Source organism: Anguilla rostrata, chromosome 11 (assembly GCF_018555375.3).
Source record: "Anguilla rostrata isolate EN2019 chromosome 11, ASM1855537v3, whole genome shotgun sequence".
Lineage (NCBI taxonomy): Eukaryota > Metazoa > Chordata > Actinopteri > Anguilliformes > Anguillidae > Anguilla > Anguilla rostrata.
The window spans coordinates 5962828-5985812 of NC_057943.1; the positions used below are offsets into that span (position 1 = coordinate 5962828).

The window sequence follows — 22985 nt, forward strand, 5'->3', positions numbered from 1 at the left end:
GACAACCGGGACCAAAGTGGAAGAAAAATGCCTGTTTTTGTTAATATAATTTATAGTTATATTCATTTGGCGATTGAGTGGTTATCTCCCACCCCGAACGCTGTTCTTTAACTACATTCTCACGGTAACTGAGTATTGCCATAGCACAGTAAGGGTTTTGCTGTGCCCCTTCCCCCTCACCATACCTGTTTCCAAACACCTTTCCGGCGCATGCGCACGAGGAAAAAAAGAGATTTCTTTCATGGAGACGCCTGCGCTGTTGAAGTCCGAATAATCAAGATTGCAGCATCTTTTATGTAGCAGGAAAATAATTTCATAAAGGCATAGGTCGCGTGGTATCGGGGACGCGCGCAGTCACGGGAACTGGAACAGAGCGCGTCCCCGTCAACAGAGATCGCGCTCCTAGTCAGCAGAGAATCACACACAGCGCAAGAACTAATGGTGGGATCGGGTCGGAGCAAGCTGGCGTTGATCTGTACACAAAATCTCTCGGCGCTCATTTTGCAACGCGAACACTCAACGGGCAAGGATTAAGACGTAATAAAACATATGTGTATGAACGGGGGACAAGAACGCACAGTATGGTCCGGGAAACCAGACACCTATGGGTGGGGAATTTACCCGAAAATGTACGAGAGGAGAAAATTATCGAACATTTCAAACGGTGAGTCAACGTTTCAAAAATCACATTGTAAAACGGGCTAGCTAGCTAGCGTGCTAACCTCCAGCGGATGCCTCTTTCTCTCGGCGCCTAGAAGGATGGAAATCTAGCAAACTGGTCAGCTACTCGCTTCGCTGGGAGGAATGAGCTGTGGGTGCACGGAGACAGCGAAATTGTTCTTTACCTACGTGGATGTAAAAAGCACATTTGTGCATGGGAATTACTCCATTTAGCAAAGGATTTGGCAAGGCACGTTCTGGGACTGAAATGTTAGAATGTGGCTAGCTACCTGGCTGTCTTGGTAGCTAGTTCGCAAAAATATTATTAGCTGTACAAACTGGCTAGCGCCGGGCTCTATCGAAAGATATGTTGGGTAACGTTAGCTAACTACCTAGCAATCTGTACACTCGTAGCTAGCTAAGTTTGTTTGCTAACTAGTCGGCAATGCAGCATTTGAAACATTGTCTGTTTCTCGCTCAGTTAACCTGGTCAGTTAAATGTGCAAGCTGTATCTGAGGTACTACCAGTTGATTCACTGTACTCGTTGCACTAATGTTAGCTAGTTAGCTCGTAAAGTAACTAGTCTAACAAATATACGAGTCTAGCGCTAACTTTGTTTTTGCATACATGTGCGATACACCACATTTCAGTAATTTCAGTTGAAATGTTAGCAGGCTGTTTAGTTACTGTCCAACTAGCTGTGTGATTATGAATGATCGCGAATCATTTTGCTGTTGAAATTTACTAGCTAGCTTGTTGGTGAGCTTTCACAACTTGGGTAAGAAGCAAGCTAGCAGATAACTACCCTAAAACTGCTGGTGCATAGGCAAGAGTTTTTGAGCCATTGGCTGACAGTAGTTAGCTAGCTGAAATGAATAGTTTTATTAGACAAAATTACGAATTAAATGTTGCTAAAATAAACGTGCATCCTATTTGCTGCTGGCCAGTTTAGTTAGCTACGTGTTTTGCCGGTTAGCCAGCCATTATTTCTGCCGTGCCCAGGTAGACTGGGAATAGTGTCGATATACCGACTTCATGCTCATCAATGTCCAGGTACCTCATTTTACGTTTAATACATAGTATAGCCTATTAAATATGTTTGTTTTTAGGTACAAGACCGTACACAATTTCGTAATTGGTTGCGAATTTATTCTACACTATGGATAGACCAAAATCAGTGCGACATCAACGTCAGTTTCGACGCTGAACTTTGCAGACCGCCAAATAAATACTGCCAAGCTGAGAGCCTCGCGGTCAATTTGCAGGTGTGATTCTTGTATGGGGTTGTGCTGACGTAGGTTCCAGCTCGCGGTATGTTTTGTGTATTAATTGAATGGTGTGTGGTTGCTTATTCCCACCTGATTTGTTAAGTAAAACAAGTAAAATGAACTTGGCTAGTTATATATATGCTACTTTTAGCCACATCAGTGCGAATAGAACATTATTTGCAAAGTTCTGTGCAAACACAAATAGGTTAGAGGCCCAGATCCGATCTAACATTATTTTGAGAAATTAACGACCCAAAAATCGATCCAAAAAATTCCCATGGATTAACACGTACATATCCAGCTGAGAGCGATGGAAAGGAGTCAAAGCAGGTCGTTCACAAGGAAGTGAGCAAGAATAGCTTCATTTTGAATAATGGAAAAACATCACTTTGATGCTTAATGCCTGACGTTTGCAATAATTAAGGTAGCCCATTCACTGAGTGGCAATGGTCCTTATTTATCGCATACTTGAAATGTTTTGTTGTAATTATGGTTTTTGTAAAAAATAAAGTAAAAAACTGCTGTGGAGCTGTGACTTAGCCCAGGCGATACATTTGTTTTGATTGATTAAAAAAATCTGAAATCCTGTGTGTAGACTAACCTGACTCTGAAATGGAGAGAATGACAACAATCGATCCCAAGTACTGTATGCACATCTCTTCCCTCCTTTTGATTGGGTTTGCTCCATCGTCAGATCGCTGACCGAAGTCTTGTTGAATGCTGTCTCTCCAGCTGCCTGGTTTCGTAGGGTGGGAAAATGTTGCCGAGCGACCTGACGAGATTAACTGTTTTGTTAGTCTTCTGAAACATTTTCCGTGATATGAGCTCCGTTTAACCTCGGTGTGTCACGTTGGTTTACAGTATTTACTACAGCAGTAGTAACCTACTCATTGAATAATTATACTCTCCGTCAGCACAAATAAACTACATTGGTGAATCTATACAATTGGTTTCTATAGAGCAGGGTTGTCCAATCTTATCCGAAAAGGGCCGATGTAGATGCAGGTTTTTGTTTTAGCCCAACACTAAGACACCTGATTCTACTCCTCATGGCCTCTTGATTAAAGACCCCGATTACTTCATCAGTTGATTCAGATATCTTGGTGCTGGGCTTAAAAAAAAAAAAGACTGCACCCACATCAGGCCTTTTCCCGATATGGTTGGACACTGCTATAGACTATACTCAAGGGAAAAACGTATCGCTGTTGCACATTGCGTACTAGGTAGCCTAATTCATTTGGCATGGGCATTGTCCTGACGATCACAGAATGGTCTGTGTATTTATGAAAAAGTATTCTCAATGTGCGAGTACCAGGATAATCAATATCGACCCACTTAATAGCAAACTGTATTTATGTAATTATTGGTAAAATGCGATTATATTTGCATATTTATTGAATTACCATGGTCACTTAGCGAAAGTAAAATCACTCTTTTTAATGCTGGACTCTTTGCAATGGGAGCATCATTTTCGGTTGCACTTCGAAAGTGATGAATTGGTGTAATTACAAATTTAGTAGTATGGTTAGGCGCTGTAAAGCTATATGACTTGGCCGTTTGATTGTAAACAATTTCATATTTGGTTTGCTCGTCCCGACGACGATAAAACGCGTTCGATTATTTAAATCGTCACTGATGAGTGGCGATTTAAGCAATAGAATAGCCAAATTGTATTTAGCAAAAATATTATAAACATCAGGGGATATTTTTGATAATATCCTTTTATGCAAAATTCTAAATTGGTTAATTACGTGTCGAGTATGGTACAGTTGGTTGCTTCGTTTCAGTCTGAAGAGCACTTGAATGTTTTTTTTTTTTTTTGCACGAAGCATTGGTCGTGGATAGCATATTCTATCCCTCAAGCGAGAGAAAGTCAAAATGCGAAAGCGTGCCAGAAGAATGCGGGAGCGGAAGGTATTGAAGATGGGGGAAGGGACAGTGAGTAAGCAGTGTGAATGGGTTTGTAAAATGGCGTCGAGGATTGTGAAGTCAGTGTGGGAACTGTTCTGCTGTTAAACAAACCACACACACATGCAGATAGATACACAGTAACGACTAGACTACGCGCACAGGTCTGTTTTGTAGACGTACCCTTTTTGAAGGCAGTAAAATGCTTGGGTAAAATACGAAGTTGCTACGAGTTTTGCCACTTATTATGCTGTTTCCGTGTGTGCTGATAAAGGATTAGAAATAATGCGAAATTAAGACAATTCATTTGTCCCGTTCCTGGTATTCCAGTATTTGCAAATACGACAAATATCTATGCAACAATTGATTGCAACACATACACTAAGAGAAATACACGCACTCATAAACGTTATCACTTTAAAAATAATATATTGAAACCCAAAACAGGACGCATCATAACTTAAGCTACCTGGATGTGGGATGAACGGTGTTGCATCTGGATGCACTATTTTATCAGGAACTGACAAGACATGCTCTATAAATGCCTTTTAGGGAGACGGCCGTTTAGAAAAGGTAGAAGGCGAGGCGGCAATTGTGGGCAGTGCCATATAGAATATGATGGAATATGGTCTTTAATATCGGATATGCATATTTGTATGCCCTACTGGGAAGCCTGATTTCCAGTGTAACATTAAAGTGATCTGTCGTCCAGCTTTGCGTCCTCTCACAGTGCAATGAAGCTGCGGTTTCATCCTTAGGATTAATAATTTCCTACAAGCAAAACAATGTCGAAACACAAGAACGTGTTAAAGTCACGTGCTGTATTGTTCATTGGAAATCGCACATTCCGTTACATTTCCATCGTTTCCCGATGTGTTGCTGTTTTTTTTTTTTTTTTTTCTTCAAGTGCTTTGGTGTTGGGTTTTCCATTGGAGTTGCTTGGTTACTGTTGCTTAGTGAAGGGAAGATCACATAAAAATGCAGCGGTACTGAATTAACCCTTTCCACAAGTGTTCTGCTGTTACCTTTCTCAAGCTTCCAGGCCCTTGTTATCCCTCAGTTTTTCGCAACCTTTTCTTCCATCAGCCTGAAGATGGTGTGCCGTTTGTTACCAGAACGCGTGGATGTCTTCTACACCAAAAGGATGCTCATGCAAGATTGTTCATTCGTTAATTTGGCAATTGCTCCTGCCCAGAGCGTCTTGGGCCATCCTAACAAGATGCATTATATTATGCACTTACAGGAGCAGCAATAGCAAGTGTGAGACGGCAGCGACACTTAAGTCATGCAACCGCACTTGATTTGTCAGTCATTGAGCATATGGCGTATGACTGGATGTGCATAATGCACAGTGGTCAGAGGATGAAGTGCAGTCGAGTAGGCTATTGCCCATAAAAAGCTTTAAAAATCCCTTTTTTTTCTGTGTGATTTGAAACAATTTTGGATTATTCTAATTGATGAATTGTTCTATGCTATGAGCATGTAATGGTTTCAGAAATCATGCCAGTTATGCCTTTTCCATTGTAAAATGTATAACAACAAGCTTTTTTTTTTTTGCATACCAACAGCCTATATTTCTCCCTCTTATCCTCCATATCGGATACTTTGAATTTTGCCTCTCGGCAAATTCTCTCTCTCCTTTTGCCCCACAATAAAGGACACTATTAACAACCTTGTGTCTAATAAATTTAAAAAAAAAAAAAAAAAGAAGAAGCTCATTGGGCCTGGTGTGAGTTGCGGATTCAGTCTTTTTATTTTTTTTCTGCTTCTTCTCACAAGTCTCACAAGGACCGCTCTGTTCGACTGTCCAAGAGCGTCATGTGTGAGAGAGAAAAACGCAGCCATCTCTCTCTCGCCTGTCTTTGCACAACAAACAGGACACAAAGTCAAACTGATTCACTGTTTACCCAGTAAGGAGTATGTGTCGAAATGCACATACTGTGGACAAATCCATATTATAGTTGATTTATTTCCCCCCCCTCGTTTTGCACATTTCCTTGTGATGGTTGGCCTTGAATAGTTCTACATCTCTGGCTCTTTTTCAGTCATCTGTATGTGGAGAAAGTAGGATTTCTTCCAGTCTGGCGTGAGCCCTCTAAGACTGAGAACTAGCATTTCTGTCTAAGCTTTAGTGAAAACAGAAAGTCACGGATCTGGTTTCTTTTTAGCCGTTTTTGTTTTGTTTGGAATTGGCCTGAGTTAGCCTGCTGAAGAACGTGCCTCTTTTACTTGAGCTTCTTCAGCACATGCATTGCTGTGTGTGTTGCTGTGCAGGGGGAAACTAACTGCCCTGCAATATCCAGTAAACTCTTCAGCAAATGCACATTTGGCTGTGAGCCAGTGGACCTGGCAAACAGGCTGGTTTGTATATTATGCATAGAGCAAATTATAAACAGAGTGATTTCTATTGTTTGGTGTATTGTTATATTGTTTGGTGTGTACGGTATATTTTTGGTGTGGTGTTACGGACTTCCAGATCATTTCGAACAGATGTTGCGGTTTTGGATACAGTTCCTGATCTTTAGCGACTTGGTAAAATGCATAAAATTTTAACATTTAAATTTCCCCTTTATTGCGTTTACCGTAAGTGAGCCTGATAAGAATATAATTAGAATCAGAATGCCAGAATAAACCTTAGGAATGGGAATTGCATGGCATGTGGGACTTCAGTGATTGTTTTTGTGTTGGACATTGGTAAGAGCTGGCCAGGTTTGCCGATGCCTAGTGAGCTATACATGCATGGCTCATGAAAACTGAGTAGGTGCATATGCGTGCATAAGACCAGGGGCAGGTTTTTCCCAGGAAAAGGGTTGGTCTCGATTTTACAGGGTTATTATCCACTGTAAAATCGACTGCTTTCAGGTTCAGTATCAGAAAGGATTAATCTTGCCTGCTTTGTCCCGCTGCAATTAGGGCAATTTCTATGCAAATATGGTATAGAGTTGTCAGTGTTGTGGATTTTTGGGGGGAAAAAAAAAAAAGTAGTCTTTTTGCCTCCGATGTTTCGGTGAGCCTCATAGTTAAATCCTGGTGTGCGTGTGGTGAATTGCCGCTGAGCAGCGAGACCGTGTGATGGAGGGAGAGGAAGAAAGGGAGTGAAAAGGGAGCGAGAGAGAGAGAGAGAGATGGTTTTGGAGACGAGCCAGAGGACTGACGCGAGGAGAATGCAAGTTCGGTGTCTGCAGCGTTTAAATTACCCAGGGCGGAGTTTGAGAAACATCCCCTGCAAGCCACTTGTCGACGGAGCAGATCCTTCTGAAAATTAGCCTTTTCATCTGCGGTTTGACTAATGTTGGGGGTTGTTTTAGTTCGGTGTGTATGATCAAGTGAACCCCATTTGGAAATGAAATTGGAATAGATGGCTGACGCACCAATTTTCTGTCTCTGATTAATGGGCAAGATTAAGATTAAAACTGTTTCTTTATCCTGGATTTTTTAATATTGGATAGCCTCTCAGCTCATTCGGGAAAAAAGAGAACTTTGTTGTTTTTGACCTGGGGCCAGTAACACAAAGCAGGGTTGATGAGTTAGCTGGATAACTGCGCTGAGTAAAACCCAGAAGGGCTCTGTTTACTTGAGTCCATGTTCCAGATTTGAAGGGGTTTCCAGGTTTTTTCTCGGTGCAGTTATCCAGCTAACTCTGTCATCCTGCTTCACGATACAGGCCCCTGGATGAATTTGTGTAGAATATAATGCTAAAAAGCCCCCAAGACCTGACAGTCCTGGGCTGTCTTGGTACGAGGGCGTTAGTGTCAGAATTAGTAATGCCGTGGTTTCTAGTGCATGAGGCGTTAAACCTCATGCAGTATGCTGTGAAACTTTTAAAGTGATACATTACATTACAGCCATTTGGCAGACGCTCTTATCCAGAGCGACGTACAACAAAGTGTATGACCATAACCAGGAACAAGTGTTTTCGAAACCCCTAGAGAGAAGTACCGGTCCAAGTGCAGGGAACAACCGCATAGTTCAACTTGGACCCTGAAGGTTAAACTGATTAACACTAACAACGAGAACGGCAACAACGCAGTCTATGGAAAAAATACAAGCAGTAGTTAAGACAGGTGCATTAACTAAGTCACCTACAAAACAGCTACCTAGTTACAACTCTAAGCTTACAGTCATTTACAGGGAGGTAGGGTGGGATGGGGAGAGGTGCAGCCTGAAGAGGTGAGTCTTCAGTCGTCGCTTGAAGTGGGTCAGTGTCTCAGCTGTTCTGACCTCCATGGGGGAGGTCATTCCACCATCGTGGGGCCAGAACAGACAGGAGACGTGTTCGGGAAGCACAGGTGCGAAGAGGGGGAGGTGCCAGGCGTCCTGAGGTAGCGGAACGGAGGGGTCTGGCTGGCATGTAGGGTTTGAATATCTTGTGGAGGTATACTGGGGCTGATCCCTTGACTGCCTGGTATGCTAGGACCAATGTTTTAAATTTGATGCGAGCTATAACAGGCAGCCAGTGGATGGTAGTGAGCAGGGGAGTGACGTGGGAGTGTCTGGGGAGGTTGAAGACCAGCATGTTGACCAATAACCACCACATTTAAAACAATTTGAACGGCATTGGTACAGTGTTTATTTTCATGCACAGTGTCGGGGGGGGGGGGGGGGGGGGGTTTCCTCATGCCAATATTTCCAACCTGGCTTTTAAAAATTTGGCCACCTAAACCCTACCCCTCATTAATTGGCCAAATAAATCCCTTTATCTCGGCCTATGCTGATGCGTGGTGAGCACGCTGGTGCAAATGGTTGCCATGCATCACCCAGGGGCAGCTCATTGGTGATGCATGAGCCGATTATCCCCCCCCCCCACCCCCTTCCTCACTGCAGAGAGCTTTAAGATTTACAAAAGGCAGCAGCGCACGCTGGCCAAAAAGCCATGGAAGCCTTTATTATTATTTTTATTAAATGACATGGAACCATGAAAAAGCCTTCAGCAAAATGTCGGTCACAAATTTATTAATCGGCATGAATCAAACGTACCTCCTTAAGCCCGTGTAACACCAGGGCGCGTATATCTTGCTTTTATTCAAAGATTTTGCTGAAGCTTGTGGAAAAACATGCATGCATGCACACACGCACACGCACACACACACACACACAGTTGGCCTGTTTGCGAAAAGTAGAGACGCAAGTTAAAACTAGTTTTTCTGCAAAAAAGATATCCAGCATCTTGCTATAATTTTGAGATTTTTGAGATGATAAATCTTGCTTGGATAAATCGTGCTCAAGGCAATGCTGTCTGTCTACTGGTACCCTGCAAAAGTGTGTGACATCATCAAAATCCTGCACTAGCTCAGTCCATTGCTGACAGGGCCTAGAGCCAGCCCAGAAAATGTCCTCACTTTGAGATTGTCATGCACAAACATAAATGCGGTTTTGCAATATGAAAGGACCAGCCTGAGATGTTGCTGCTGAAGGATATCAGACATTTGCAGTCGGTTACTGTACATCACGGACTGCGTGAAACTAGCTTGCGGAGTTAAGATGACTTGTGTGGAATGTTGAGACTTTGTGACCAAGCTTTTAAAAGTTTCATGAAGTTAATGTAGTTTTCTCAGTTCACCTCCCCCCCCAAATCCTGATCCCAAGAACGTATGTGTGTGTGCTGAGTTGTGTGCTGCTATTCGCCCATTTAAATGAGGTGTTCCGCGTGCCTGTTTTGATTGGCCTGCGTCCTGTATTGTTTGATCGTTACCAAAGCAACTGCATATTTCTTCCAAAAAGGTAGTGTCCAATACCTCTCATAGATCTTTGGTGCTCAGCCTCTTCTTCAGCCATTACTGAGTGCAGTAGTTATACATTCTTTGTGGTTTCTTGCTGATGATCATCATAGGATCGCTACGGGAGAGATGGTCATGCCACAGCCCACAGGTTGCTGGCATGCAGTGAGCTAATATAGAAGAAAAAGGTACAAATTCAAGCTGTGCTCTCCAGGCGAAATACCCGTATATGGTTTGTGCTCTTGTGAACTCCTCCTCCTTAATCTAATCTAATCTTATCAACGGAGAACACAAAAGTTATGATCATAATTTTTTACGCCATTATTCTCATATGAACAAAACAAAAAAAAAAAAACAACCCCTAAGTTAATTTAGGCTACTAGTAGTCCCCAGTGCATTTTTATAATTTCCCTCAGTTAAGTGGTGAAAATAGAAAAAAGGATTCCGGAGTTTTCCCCGACTCAAAACAGGGCTTCAGGTGGTGACGTTGTGTGTGACGTCCGTCTGGATTTCCCTGCCGCTGTGAACTCGACACGTCGCCTTCCTGTGTTTAGCTACTTTTAGAATATGAAGTTCTGGTCTTCAAGAGACCACCGCAGTGCGTTGAGATTTAGGCTATGAAACGAAATGGAACGGGATGAAATATGTCGAGAAAAATAAAAAAAATTGGAACAATTTGAATATTTGTCGAAGGGTTACATACTGTAAGTGCTAAAATTGGGGGGAAATATTGCCTATACCGAAGGGTTTACATGTTGTAAGGGGAGCATTCTACAGGAATAGGGGTGTTTGGAATTGTAATGTCTTGAAATGTGTTTCATTTTTTTTCACTCAAAAAATAGGGTACAATGTTAATTAACCTTTAAACTTCATGAATCCACACAAATGCCAGCTTACTGCATTTTAATTATTTTTATACATTCACTACTTTCATCATCCTTTTTGTCACCGGTGTTTCGTACTCTTCACAACATTGAAGACTTTTCAGAATTTCATTTCTTAGTTCAATCTGATGCAGATAGGCAAGAACAGTGTAGGGTAATACAGTAGCATAATGGACTATCACATTATTTGGACATTTCTCATTCAATCCATTGTATTGTGATGGCATATTTGCATAAACCACGAGCGACATCCTTTTTGTATGTCTGAAAACGTGTTTTGTGAATTCTTCCAGATATGAAATTGGCTGAGAAAGATGATGTACGCATTTTCAACCATCTTTAAATTTCCTTGCTGGAATGTTCTTTCCTCTTTTACAATTTTCATAAAGTGATCACAAAACCTAAACTTCTTTTGTATATGAAGAACATTCATTGCCCTCCCTCAACAACCAAAGGAAATGATTAAAAAAAAAAAAAAAATCATGGTCATTAGTTAAAATCATGGTTACAGAGTGACATGAACCTAAGCAATTTTTTCAAACTTTTTTTTATATCTGAAAACAGTGTTTTATGATTTCTCCCAGATATGCAATTTACAAAGAAAGTTGATTTGTGTGATGATGTATGCATGTTCAACCATCATTAAATGTCCTTGGTGGAATGTTTCTCTACATTTTCATATTTTTGGGCCAAAATCCATTGGCCTTACTCCATTTTTATAGGCCTACATGGACATCCTTGTAAATGGCGTAACTGACTTCATATTCCGAAAGTATACGCTTCCTATATACTAGCTTCCATTTCACACCAGATTCGATACAAAGTCCATTCCTTGCAGGATCTGGGTCATCAGGACCTATTCGTGTGGCGTTGCCCTACTGGTGTCATATTGCAGGTGAAATCTTGGCGTTGTGACAGCACTACATTCCTTTATGTTCCCAGCTAATCTCTTTTTACTGCCCTTAGCCGAAGCTGCCTGCCTGGGAAGTGATGACTAAATTATTCTCTGTGGAGCGTTCAGCAGCGTACGCAGAAAAACGTAAAACGCCAGAGGATCGTTCCCCGATTAGGACGCACCGCATCCTCTGTGTTTTTTCGTCTCGGTTGTGTGAAAGAGTTGCGGTTTTGGTAGTCCGACTTCATGCGTTTTTGCCATTTAACTGTTAACTGTTGGTTATTTTAAAGGGAAGATGCATCAGTCTAGGAGGAGATCTGCTTGTATAAAAAGGATGTGAAATCATAATGCGAAGACGCTCTCTATGTATCTTTATGGTACTGGAGACCTCCCGTAGGCCTACGTACATGAAAAGGATTATTGATTAAAGAGAATAAAAAGGTTATTAGAAGAAATCATAAGTTCTAGTCTTTATTCTTGCATCACCGACTCACCCACCGAACCTAAGAAGGGGTTTTCCTCCACACGTGGTTCTTAAACGATGCTGGGACTCGTTGCAAGGATATTTCCATCTTTATTATTGATCATGCAGAGACTTTTAAAGACAAAGAAACATACTTTAAATCCTGGCACAAAGTGTCTTTGAAGTTGGATGTAAATGATCCCAAGTTATACAGTGTGACTTGGAACAATCCCCCCCCCCCCCCACCCACCCCAGTAGGGTGGGGTGACATAAAACAAAGAACACAGAGTTCGTATTGAGTGTACCTACAACGGTGTTTGGGGATATGTTCTTTCTAAATAAAAGTTTGTGCGTTGTTTGGAGGATACTGCCCTACCTAAGGATGTTTTCCTGCCAGTACTCTTCTCTGGCTGTTTTTGTGGCAACAGACTCATCACTTTGTGTAATTAGTCCTGGAAGAGGAATTCTGTGGAGAAAGCCAGCCCGGTCATGTTTAACATGCGTGGCTGAATTGCAGAATGTGTCCTGTAAGTGTGTTAAGATCTGTGCTACTTGAGTTGATGGCGTGCACCGGCAGTCTCAACCAGTGTTTCATTGGGAGTCAACACGAATGCAGAATGCTTGTCGAGGGGGGAAAGATACTCATTTCCCACTTGAGGGGAAGGCACAGCAATTATAGAAGTAATCAGACCAACTTTTCATTAGGACTTCAGTGTACTGCGGTGTTACTTGGGATAAAGATTTTTTTTTTTTTTAGAAGTCGCTTGTGTAAAGGGAGTAAATTGATTTTTGATGATGTAATACTTCAGCGCAGTAGTAGCCTGACAGCCGAAATTAGCGCTTTGATAAGCATAGCTAAGCAGCAGTAATAGGCTGTTTAGTCTAGCAGCGCTTAAAATCTGTATTTATCTGTCCGTATTTTATTCAGTGGACAAACGCAGGAGGCTGTGCACGTTGCTCTCTGTGCCAGTCACCTTTTCGGTTTCCCGTCTGCGAATGGCTTGATCGATTTGAGTGCGATGGCTGCATTGGATCATGGTTGCCATGCAACACTCAAAAAATGGTTTTGGCCGTTTTGTCGAGGACGCAACTTGCTTTGCCGCGGTCGGCGATGACGTCAGTGTTTTTTAATTTCGTCGTCCTTTGTCCCCACCCCTCCCCCCCATGGGCCCGTGTAACCTTTCCTTTCACTCGCCTGTTCCCCCTTGCAGGTATGGACGGGTGGAGAGCGTCAAAGTCCTCCCGAAGCGCGGTTCGGAAGGCGGAGTGGCGGCCTTCGTGGATTTCGTGGACATCAAGAGCGCCCAGAAGGCGCACAACTCCATCAACAAGATGGGGGACCGGGACCTGCGCACCGACTACAACGAGCCGGGCACCATCCCCAGCGCCGCGCGCGGCCTGGACGACAGCCTGCCGCTAGGCACGCGCACGCGGGACGTTTCGGGGTTCACCAGGGGGGCGGGGGGGCCCGTTTACGTGCCTCCCGCTTCGCTCCACAGCCGGGAGGGGCGCTACGAACGCAGACTGGACGGGTAAGTGGTCCCCGAAATTCCAGGGGTGCTTTTCTGTTTTTTAAAAAAAATTTCTTTTTTTTTTGCTCCCAAGTTTTATAATTTATTCTTTTTTTTTTTTTAGTGGGGTGGGGGGGAGGGGAGGGTGGGGGAGTTTAAGATGTAACAAGTAGCCTCTTAGGGATACCAATTCCCCCCACAACTCTGTCTTACTCAGAGATACAGAAATGATTTCAGAAACGGGAAATATGTATTTTTTGAAACGTATATATTTGTTTATATGTAGGTGTGTGTAGCGTATGTGCCTGATTGGGATCTTTTCCTGCCGAGCGTTATGTGAGGTTTATTCTGCTCGCGCGTCGGATGTCGCCTTTATGGAGAACCCAGGGCCAGTTTTCCAGGGATATATGGATGCAGGAGAAATTCTGTTCCAGCCGCCTTACCTTGGAGTACTGCTCTGGAGTACAGTACCGCACTTGGTGGATTAATGTCTTTATTTTAAAAAATCTCTTATTACAAAACGCAGAGAGGAACACACACACAAAAAAAAAAAGATTTTATATTCTGTTAATTTTATGACTCGTTAATTAGAAATGGGATTTTAACCAAAAGAAAAAAAAAAGAAATGTGTCTTTCCCACCTTTCTTACTGGTGGTGGTGTTGCTTAGGAATCGCGTTTCCATGGCTGTCTGGACTCTGGTGGATAATATTCCCGGGATATATACTGCCCTGTTGGATGTATCTTGGCCAAAGAAAAGGATATTCAGTCATTTGTGAGAGTGGTGGTGTGGGTTTTTTTTTTTTTTTTTCGGTTTTCTTTGGGATTATATGTCTGGTTATCAGGGTTTCTACTGGTTTGTTCTGGGGAGACGTCTGCTATCGATCAAGAAAAAAAGAACAAAAAGACAGACAGAAAACCAGAGTGAGCAAATTACTCTTGCTTTTAGTTCCACCATTTAAAAAAAAAAAAAATCATTTATTTCTTCATTTTGTTTTAATTTTTCATTTTTAATTTTTTTGGAAGAACTAATGAACGTGGAAGTATTGGGTATGGGAAGTTGTCTGCTAAGGATGGACCGTTCTGGATGCTACAAAACGAGGCGGGTGCAAGCGAGTAGGATTTTTGCTCTACGGCTGAAGATGAAAGAAAGATGCATTCATTTTCCCATGGATGTAAACTGAGAGTTGTCTTCTGCTGATGGATTACTCTACTCCACCCCCCCCCCCCTGCCCCCACCACCCCTGGATCTAGCAGCACATTGGGCCTTGGAAGCATACAGGGGAAAAGCAGAGAAACCATCCACAGCATCCTAATTTGAAAAGGACTCTCCGTGCCCCATGTGTTGTCTCAGCTGCCTGTTCGGTAGCCAGCCTTCCTGAAATGTGGATGTTTTGGCGTCTGTACCTGGTCATTTTGGACTGACCAAAGACGTGCTATCCTTGTGGGATTTGTAAAATTTGGAGGGAGCTGAAACGTCGCCCCCCGTCGAAGGATGAAGTTGGATTATTTCAAGAGAAGAAAATCGGAACTGCAAACATCGGCAACTTGAGTGGATTCTGGGGGAAAAAAAATAAACGTTTTTACCAAAAGAATTTCCCATTGGAGGGGGAGTACCTCTGAGTTTGGATCGCTCCTGAAGATCTGGACTGCGTGGGCTGTGTGAATGGATGCATCTGCATGTTTTTTTTTTTCTTTTTCTTTTTTTTTGCGAAGATTGAGACTCGCTGGGATTTCTGTTGACGTGAACCTTTTTATTCTGTGGGGGGCTGTCTGTACCACATCCAGCATAGCAGGACTTTTGTGTTTGCGCCGTTGAAACTGCAATGTGTCTTTTTAGCAGCAGGAAAATGACCTTTTACCCTTGGGCTGTTTTTTCCCCTTTTTTTCCTCAGAATCATAAAATACATGCGTTTTAATATATTGCTTTTTTTTATTTGGACATTTAGTGGGACCCTTTTCCCATTCTGTTTCCCCGTATACCACAAACGATTTTGTGACAGTTGAATCTGTTTGGATTAGCCTCTGCCCGCCCCTCCAAAGTCCTTCAGCATCCTGCCTTGCAGTTGAGGATTACTACTACACTGACAACCTCCTACAAGCTTTTGAACTTTTTCCTCCATTTTACTTTTTTTTTTTTAAACTTTTTGTTTTTCTTTATTTTTTTTTTTGCTCACAAAGTCTGTCTCCCCATATTGTATTTGGGATTGTAGGTCTGGTTACCGCTGTCTGAAAAGGTTGGTATGTTCTGCCCTGTGTGTCTTGGCTCTATTGTCTAACCCCCCCCACCCCCCCCTCCCAGTTTGAGCCATTGTCAATCTTTCCACATTTCCCACTAATGGCTGTAGCCAATAGAAGAAAAACCCAAAACTAAGCTGTTTTATTAGCCTCTAGGCTTTTACAGACTGTGTCCTTTTGCATTTATTTCTCTCCTACGTTTTCTTTCTCTTTCTTGCTTCCCTGGCTTCTAGTTTCACCACCCAAAGTCAGTAGTATTTTTCTCCCTCTACTCTGCTGAGAGAAAAAAATATAAAAGGCATTTTCTTATTACGTGAAATTTTAGAGAGATAAGTGGGCGGGGCTGAAACGCTTTTAGGGAAATGCAGTAGCGAGCATAACAACAGTGCTATGAGGTCACAGATGAAATTAGCCATAGGGCGCACTTTGATGCAGTCTGTCTCTCCCCTGTGTTTGTTCCATGTAGGGTCAATTATGGCTGTGTAATTCAAATTTTAAATTAAATCATAGTGCTGTTACACAGCTTGGTTTTTGCCATGTAATTCTTGCCATAGCTGATGAACCATTTGTTTTCCATTTTAAAACTTCCGTTGAAAGGTTATTGATGTACAGGGATCGAATGATAACTTGATGCAAGTTTTGGGACAAATTGTGATTCTAGTGATTCATTACAATTATTTATACTATCGTGTAGCAAGATGGAATTCCTGTTCCATGCATTTCTCCAAATTCTTCGGGCATAGTCTGGCACAACGGAACCACTTAAAACCCGAATATTTGTTCTCGCTTCATCTTCCAGAGAGAAAGTTCTGCTAGGGTGGTTCTTCTTTTTCACATCACAGGCATTTAGCATTTGCCCTCGTCCAGAGTGCCTTACACAGCAAATGCATTTTTAGAAATGGTATCCGTTCATACAGCTTGGATATAGGCTACACTGAAGCAATTCAGTGGTTGCGCTAGCCCACGGAATAATGCGTCTTTGGAACGCAGAACGTTTCAAAATCTTGCGTTCTGATAAAAAATGACTTTTTGTCATAATACGCCAAATGTCAACAACAGCACAGTGAGTGTCCTTCATAATTTTACTGTGACGCTTGTGAAAGAAACAGGATGAAATGTTATTGTAATGTAATAAGCTACAAATTATGTTTTGTCGTTCTGATCAAAACAACTTTTTGCTGATAATAGAAAACCCCAGGTGTAATTTCCGTTTTATTTACTCATGTTACCCATGCTACAGCGGTGTAGGCAGAAATACTTTTTTGGGCCAACCTGTGAAAAAGTGTGTACGGCTGACTAGGTAGGGTATTTCGGAATACATTTTCCGCACGCATCCTACGGACACTGCTGTGTTCCTAGCGACAATGCAGTCAACGTCCTAACGAATACAACTCTACCGCTTTATGGTGGTACAAAAAAAAAAAACACAATTATGGAAGTACGCTTTTCTTTTTAAAATTTATTTTACAGTAAGACCAAGTACGCAACAAGGGGGGGGGGGAGCACTGGCTCCACATAAAGCCAAACCAACAATGCAGCACCCCTTCCTATGAAGCAATGCGTCTGCTCATGACAGGCACAATATATTAACCCTTAATGAGAGAAAATAACTGAATTAAAATTGGACGGCTGAGATGTAGCCTACGCTACACAGTCGAGGGAAAATCATTAAACAAATCGTATGCATTAACTTAAAAATAAAAAAAATAAAAAAAGCTAGCGAGTGCGACGTCTCATTTTCGACTTTTCATTCAGATGAAGTGCTTTCTCTTTGAATCTCACGATGCTACCATCCGCTTTGTAGGCTAAATATTATCAATAAAAAAAAATGGATTACCAACCCATGCGCTCAAAGAAGATTTTAACAAACTCGGCTATATAACAAATAAATTACACTTGTGAGCTGAGATATTTCGACCATTTGGTCTTTGTCAGCAGATTCATCAGGCTAGCGAGATTGAGGTTGTAAGTGAAAGGCTTGCTCTCCTCTTCTTGGTGACACTGCTAGGTTTATTTATGCTTTTTCCTAGTTATCATGGCTAGACGATTAGCTCTTGCTACCGCTAGCGAATCCCATTTCATTCAGCTACATCTGCAGGTAGCTTCTTAGCTGCCAACTAAGTTATTGGATATTTTTAGTTCTCCTAAAAACATTTGTTTGTGAAATTAAGGCGTGCTGCATTTGAATCTTGTTTTGAGCCATTTATCCAAAAAGCATGATCCATTGATTATACATTTTTTTATTATTCCATTGCGAATCACAATGACTAAAATAACCAGGGATTGACTGAGATTAAAAGTAGCAAGTAATAGTTTATGATTTTAATAATAGGCTATTCAGATAATCCCGTCCTCCCCACTATTTCCATCCAACTCAAGCATGCGCACATACACATGTGCACGCACACACACACTTCTTTGGTTCCACAGAAAACATAAATATTCCCCTCTCCACACTATGTAGGCTATAGGGTATACATACTCTGTTCACATAATAGCGCATGTGGCTGATATAAATAAGCTTATACCATAAAGTGGAATTCTAAATTGTACTGGGGATGTTGTTTAGAGAGAACTACCGCAGAAAAAGACTGGCCACTCCACTTAATTTTCTTTTTTAAAGATCCTGTTCGGTTCTCAAGTCAAATAGCAAATTCTGCTTTTTCACAGAAATATGAACTTCTTGTTTAAGTTGTTTTTTTTCTTTCTGTTTTTGATAAATATTCCTCAAGCTCGCTCGACCTTAGAACAGTTTACTGAATTACTGTCGGGTTCCCATGCAAGCTGGACTGAAAGAGGTGGTTAAAGAGAGTCCTAAATGAGCCAAAACCATCATATATTCGTCCTCCTTGGCAGTGTCCTCCTGTAGAAGCTCTAACACGGCAACTGTCTTGTAAGGAAGTGCCCGTTGGACGCACCGGTCAGGCTTGTTTCTTTGGTTAATGCACGCGTGTTTGGCTGCTTTGTGCAGAAAAGACAATGGGAAATTTTTCGAGGAACTGCTAGTCGCTCTACGTAATGTTGGCTAGCTGCCACACTCTTAAATACATTTCATAGCAAGCTTGTTGGGTCACTTCTTAGCTGGTGGGACTGTCTTGTATGCAATTTTGGTTGTGTAGATATAGCCTAGCTGAGATGGGTCTAATTTGGTCTGTAGTTTTGAACCTAGCTCACCATTGACAGCAGCCTAAAGAAATCACATATTTTGTCTGGAATTACAATTATGTTTTAGTGCTGCAGCAACTTTAGTGATTTTGAAGAATTATCATGGCAATAACATTGAGTTGTTAAATTTGGTGGACATTTGGTGGATTTTGGTGGAGTTCACCAGTAAAGTCACCTGAAATCTCTTTCTCTCTGATTTTTTTGTTTAGTTTTGTTTGTTTCTTCTAGCCTTGTGGGTGTGCACAGTATTAATGAACAGCCACTTACAACACTTTTCCTGCATTACGTATAGAAACTGCTCTGTCATTCCCTTGCAGCTAGCAATTTTCACAGTGGGAAATTTATTTACTTAGCTAATGATTTGGGAGCCCAAACCTCACATTGATTCAGATCAAGTTGGCAGACACAAGGACTACATTATTTGGGATTTCACAGCTGTGTAGCAGGATGTTATTTTTGCTGGATGCATGTAGGAATGCAGTCGGATGTTTTGTGTGATATTTCCTATAATAAAAATAAAAAAAAACTGTTGAATAATAGTGTGTTGCTGTGCTTTTTTTCCCTCCTCTTAATATTGGCCAGTACAGTTATAGCATTTGAATAAGTGGGCTGTTGTTTTGCCGATGTGGATATAAACACGGTTCATCTGTATTGGCTGCGTAGGAAAATTTTCTAATTGGACTTTTGTTAATGAATTTCTGAAGATGCTCAAGAGCAAGGACTCTCATGTGCTCCCCTACCTTTGTGTGATGAGTGTTAAAGACTTGGGTGAGGACAGGCTTTGACACCAGAACAAGGTTTCATTGTTGTGTATTTATTATGCAGATGTGTTATGCTGCTCAAGGACAAATGCAGTTAATATGGTGTTTTAATTTGTTCCCACCCCCCCCTACCCCCCCACCCAAGGACCTCCTCCCTAATTTCTGAATTGACGCACACGTTGGTTTCTCTGAACCTTCTAAGCTCCCTGTGGAACAGGTTCAATAAAGTAGAAAGTAGGAGTGGAGAGAAAAAAAAAAAAAGAAAAGAAAAAAATAGTCGGAATATTTGATGGATGTACTCAGAACGGCAAGAACACAACACGTTCTTCGGGCCGTGGCGAAGGCGCAGCCGTTCGTGTGTTCGTTCACAGCGCTGGTTTCTGGGTGGTTTCGCGTCGGATTTGAATACGGATGGGGTGATCGCGAGGTTGGCGCTGGGCTCGGCTACCACCCAGTTTACTCTTCGGCTGCGGACACAGTAGCTGCTTGTTTGCATTCCTGTTTACATTCAGTTCTTTTCATCTTCCTCTTTCCAAAGGAACAGTATTGTCTTCCCTTTTCTTTCTGCCACCCGCCAATTCCCTTTTTGGTGACGGTTGGCCTTCCGTTCAGATCCACGCTACTAGCGTGGTCATAGCGGCGGCCATTTTCTGCCTTCGCTAAAATGCGCGTTAAAAACGCGTCACTTTGCGAATCGGGTGAAATAAATGGCCGTAAATGGTAAACAGGTTGCATGAACTAACTTTTCAGTGCAGGTAGTGCATGGGACAATGCTGAGGCTACTATTGACTTGGCCATTTTGCTTTGCTTTCATTTTGAGTCGAAACGTATTTTGACTATTCAAGCTTTTGACGCCATTTTGTTTGTCTTGTAGATCCCCCCATGATTGGTTTAGTTGTTGTGACCGAGTGTCCGCATTTTCAGAATCTGGGAATTCACTTGGTTCAGCTGCTGGTTTGTCGATCGATCGATACACGTTGTAACCTGCTTCAAAGTGAGTAAGTTCCCACGTTGCGTTAACAGAAAGCAGAACCGTTAGTCTTTTGAGAGATGAGTTGGCTGAGTTAAAGGCCTCAAATGAATGTGTAGTCTTACTTACAAGTCGCTGTAGTGTGAATATCAGTTTCTGGGGGGGAGGGGAGATCCTTCTCGTGGTGCTGATAACCCTTTTGAAGAGTGCGTTTCTTGGAGGCTTAGCTGCTAACACAACTAGCGTGGGCTAATTGTAGGTGTGCACCGACCACAGGAGTTTCTCCAGCGATGAGGCTGGGCTTGGGGTGAGCTCACTTTCCCTCTGAAACATCTCTTAACGTTTGATGTGGATGGCTTCTCTTGAAGTCTGCGTCGGTTATATAGAAAACGAGTACGCTTAGCTACTGAATCACGACTCGCATGTCAGAATGTAATTGGCTCACAACATGCCTAACGCATAAGAAATGCATTACATCAACGGTAAATATGGATATTAACTTTCAAGAAAAATGCAAGTCGAGCCAAAATAGTTGAGCTTTCATGTGCAGATACACTTGTCAGCTAAGCTAGTATAAAGAACAATATCAATTTTAAGCTTTATATTATATTAATAAATTAAGAATATAAAATAATGCATTGTCTTCCTTCTGTGGCAGTAGGGATTCTCAGTTATGAGAATCGTACTAAATAAAATGAACCCGTGTTTATTTAAATACACAATTATGAATACGGTTGGTTGTACAGTTGCAGTTGCGGATACAGTTGTCCCCAGATGTGGATTGCTGGCTCGTCTTTTACATTTTTTAAAGATACATTTGGAGTTTTGTGTGGGAGCCCAGCCTTAATCCAGTCCAAGTTTCTTTCGTTACTGAAAGGAGAAAAAGCATTCCTTTTCCTTCTTTGGCACTCCCCCCTCCTCTCCTGCATGTTCATATTGAATTGCGTAATTATGCAACTATAACTTTATTAGTTCCTCCCCCCCGAAAATCCAGTGTTGAAATGAAAACAAAATGGAGAAAGAAATGGCAAAAAATTTAAATATTTATTTTTTTTACAGGGTCATGTAGGTCTGTCAGTTGCTCATTTCAGAGTGTGTTCTGAGTGGGTGAAATGGCTGTTGAAGAGTAACGGGAATCTCTCTCTCTCTCTCTCCATCCCCCTCTCTCTTGTTCTCTCTCTCCCCCTTCCTCTTTCTCTCCCCCTCCCCCTCTCTCGTTCTCTCTTACCCCCTCCCCTCTCTCGTTCTCTCTCACCCCCTCCCTCTCTCTCGTTCTCTCTCACCCCCCTCCCACTCTCTCTCTCCCCCTCACTCCCTCCCTCCTTCTCTCTCTCCTCCCCCCCTCTCTCTCTCTCTCTCTCTCAGGGCTGCGGACGGTCGGGAGCGGGCCTATGATCACAGTGCCTATGGACACCATGAGCGCGGTGGCGGCGGCGGCGGCGGCAGCTTTGAGCGGCAGCGGCACTACGATACGGACTATTACCGCGACCCCCGGGACCGCGCGCTGGGCGGGGCGGGTGGCAGCTCCGGCGGCGGCAGCGGGGCAGGCGGCGGGGGCCCCGGCGGGGTCAGCGGAGGCGGCGGAGGGGCCGGGCCAGGCAGCGGCGGCACCGGCGGCGGCGGCGGAGGGGGCGTGGCCGGCGGAGGGGGCGGGGCATCCGCCTCGGTGGGCGTGGCCTACTACGCGTCGCGCAGCCGGAGCCCCAGCCGCTTCGAGACGCCCGAGCCGCGGTACGAGCCGCGCGCCCGCGAGCCCTTCACGCTGGCCAGCGTCGTGCACCGCGACCTCTACCGCGAGGAGCGGGGTCGCCGCGGCGACCGGGCCTACCACCACAGCCGCAGCAGGTCGCCGCACTCCACGCACTCGCGGAACCCCTCGCCGCAGCGGCTGGCCAGTCAGGCGGCGCGACCCGCCCGCTCCCCCAGCGGCTCCGGCTCCCGAAGCCGCTCCTCCAGCTCCGACTCCGTCAGCAGCACCAGCAGCAGCAGCAGCGGCAGGTAGGGGGCGCCACTGAGACGCGCGCGGCGGCTGACTTTCTCTTCGGCTCTCTCCCTCTCTCTCTGTGTCTGCGTGGCCTCGCTTATGATTCTTAGCCTACGGCAAGGCTGCCCAACCCTGTTCCTGGAGATCTACCTTCCTCTAGGTTTTCACTTCCGCCATAATTTGACTGCTTGAGAAGCTAATACTAATTAGCTTCTCAATGAGATCTCTAGCTGTTGTGTGAGGTGTGGCTTTGTTAGGGTTGAAGTATAAACCCACAGGATGGTAGATCTGCAGAAACAGGTCTGGGCAGCCCTGGTCTTACAGGGTTATACATCTTCACATAATGTAAATGCAATGCAGTGTTGGTAGCCCTGAATCGAGTTAAAGCCTGCACACTGTACTCTATTTGTTTGACATAATTTCAGTTCGGGTTGAATCTTCTTGAAAACTTTGGCTTGACGAAGATCCGACTCAGGTTGAAACGTTGCCCTAATGAAAGGTGCCTAATGGAGTTTCAGTCCGCGGGCTCTACTCTCTGTCCGTCCTGGTTCCTAACGGGCCT

The 22985-nt window shown here is 43.2% G+C and overlaps 1 protein-coding gene across 3 annotated transcripts in view; it reads left to right on the forward strand.

The window, feature by feature from the left end:
- Nucleotides 1–243: 243 nt before the first annotated feature.
- The window catches only part of spen (spen family transcriptional repressor), a 48267-nt gene continuing 25525 nt past the window's right edge, over nt 244–22985 (forward strand). For all 3 annotated transcript variants that reach the window (XM_064300712.1, XM_064300714.1, XM_064300713.1), the window contains exons 1-3: nt 244–664; nt 13008–13328; nt 21805–22437. In XM_064300712.1, coding sequence (XP_064156782.1) covers nt 582–664; nt 13008–13328; nt 21805–22437 — 1037 coding nt within the window. In that variant the 5' untranslated portion in view covers nt 244–581. The remainder of the gene's footprint in view (nt 665–13007; nt 13329–21804; nt 22438–22985) is intronic.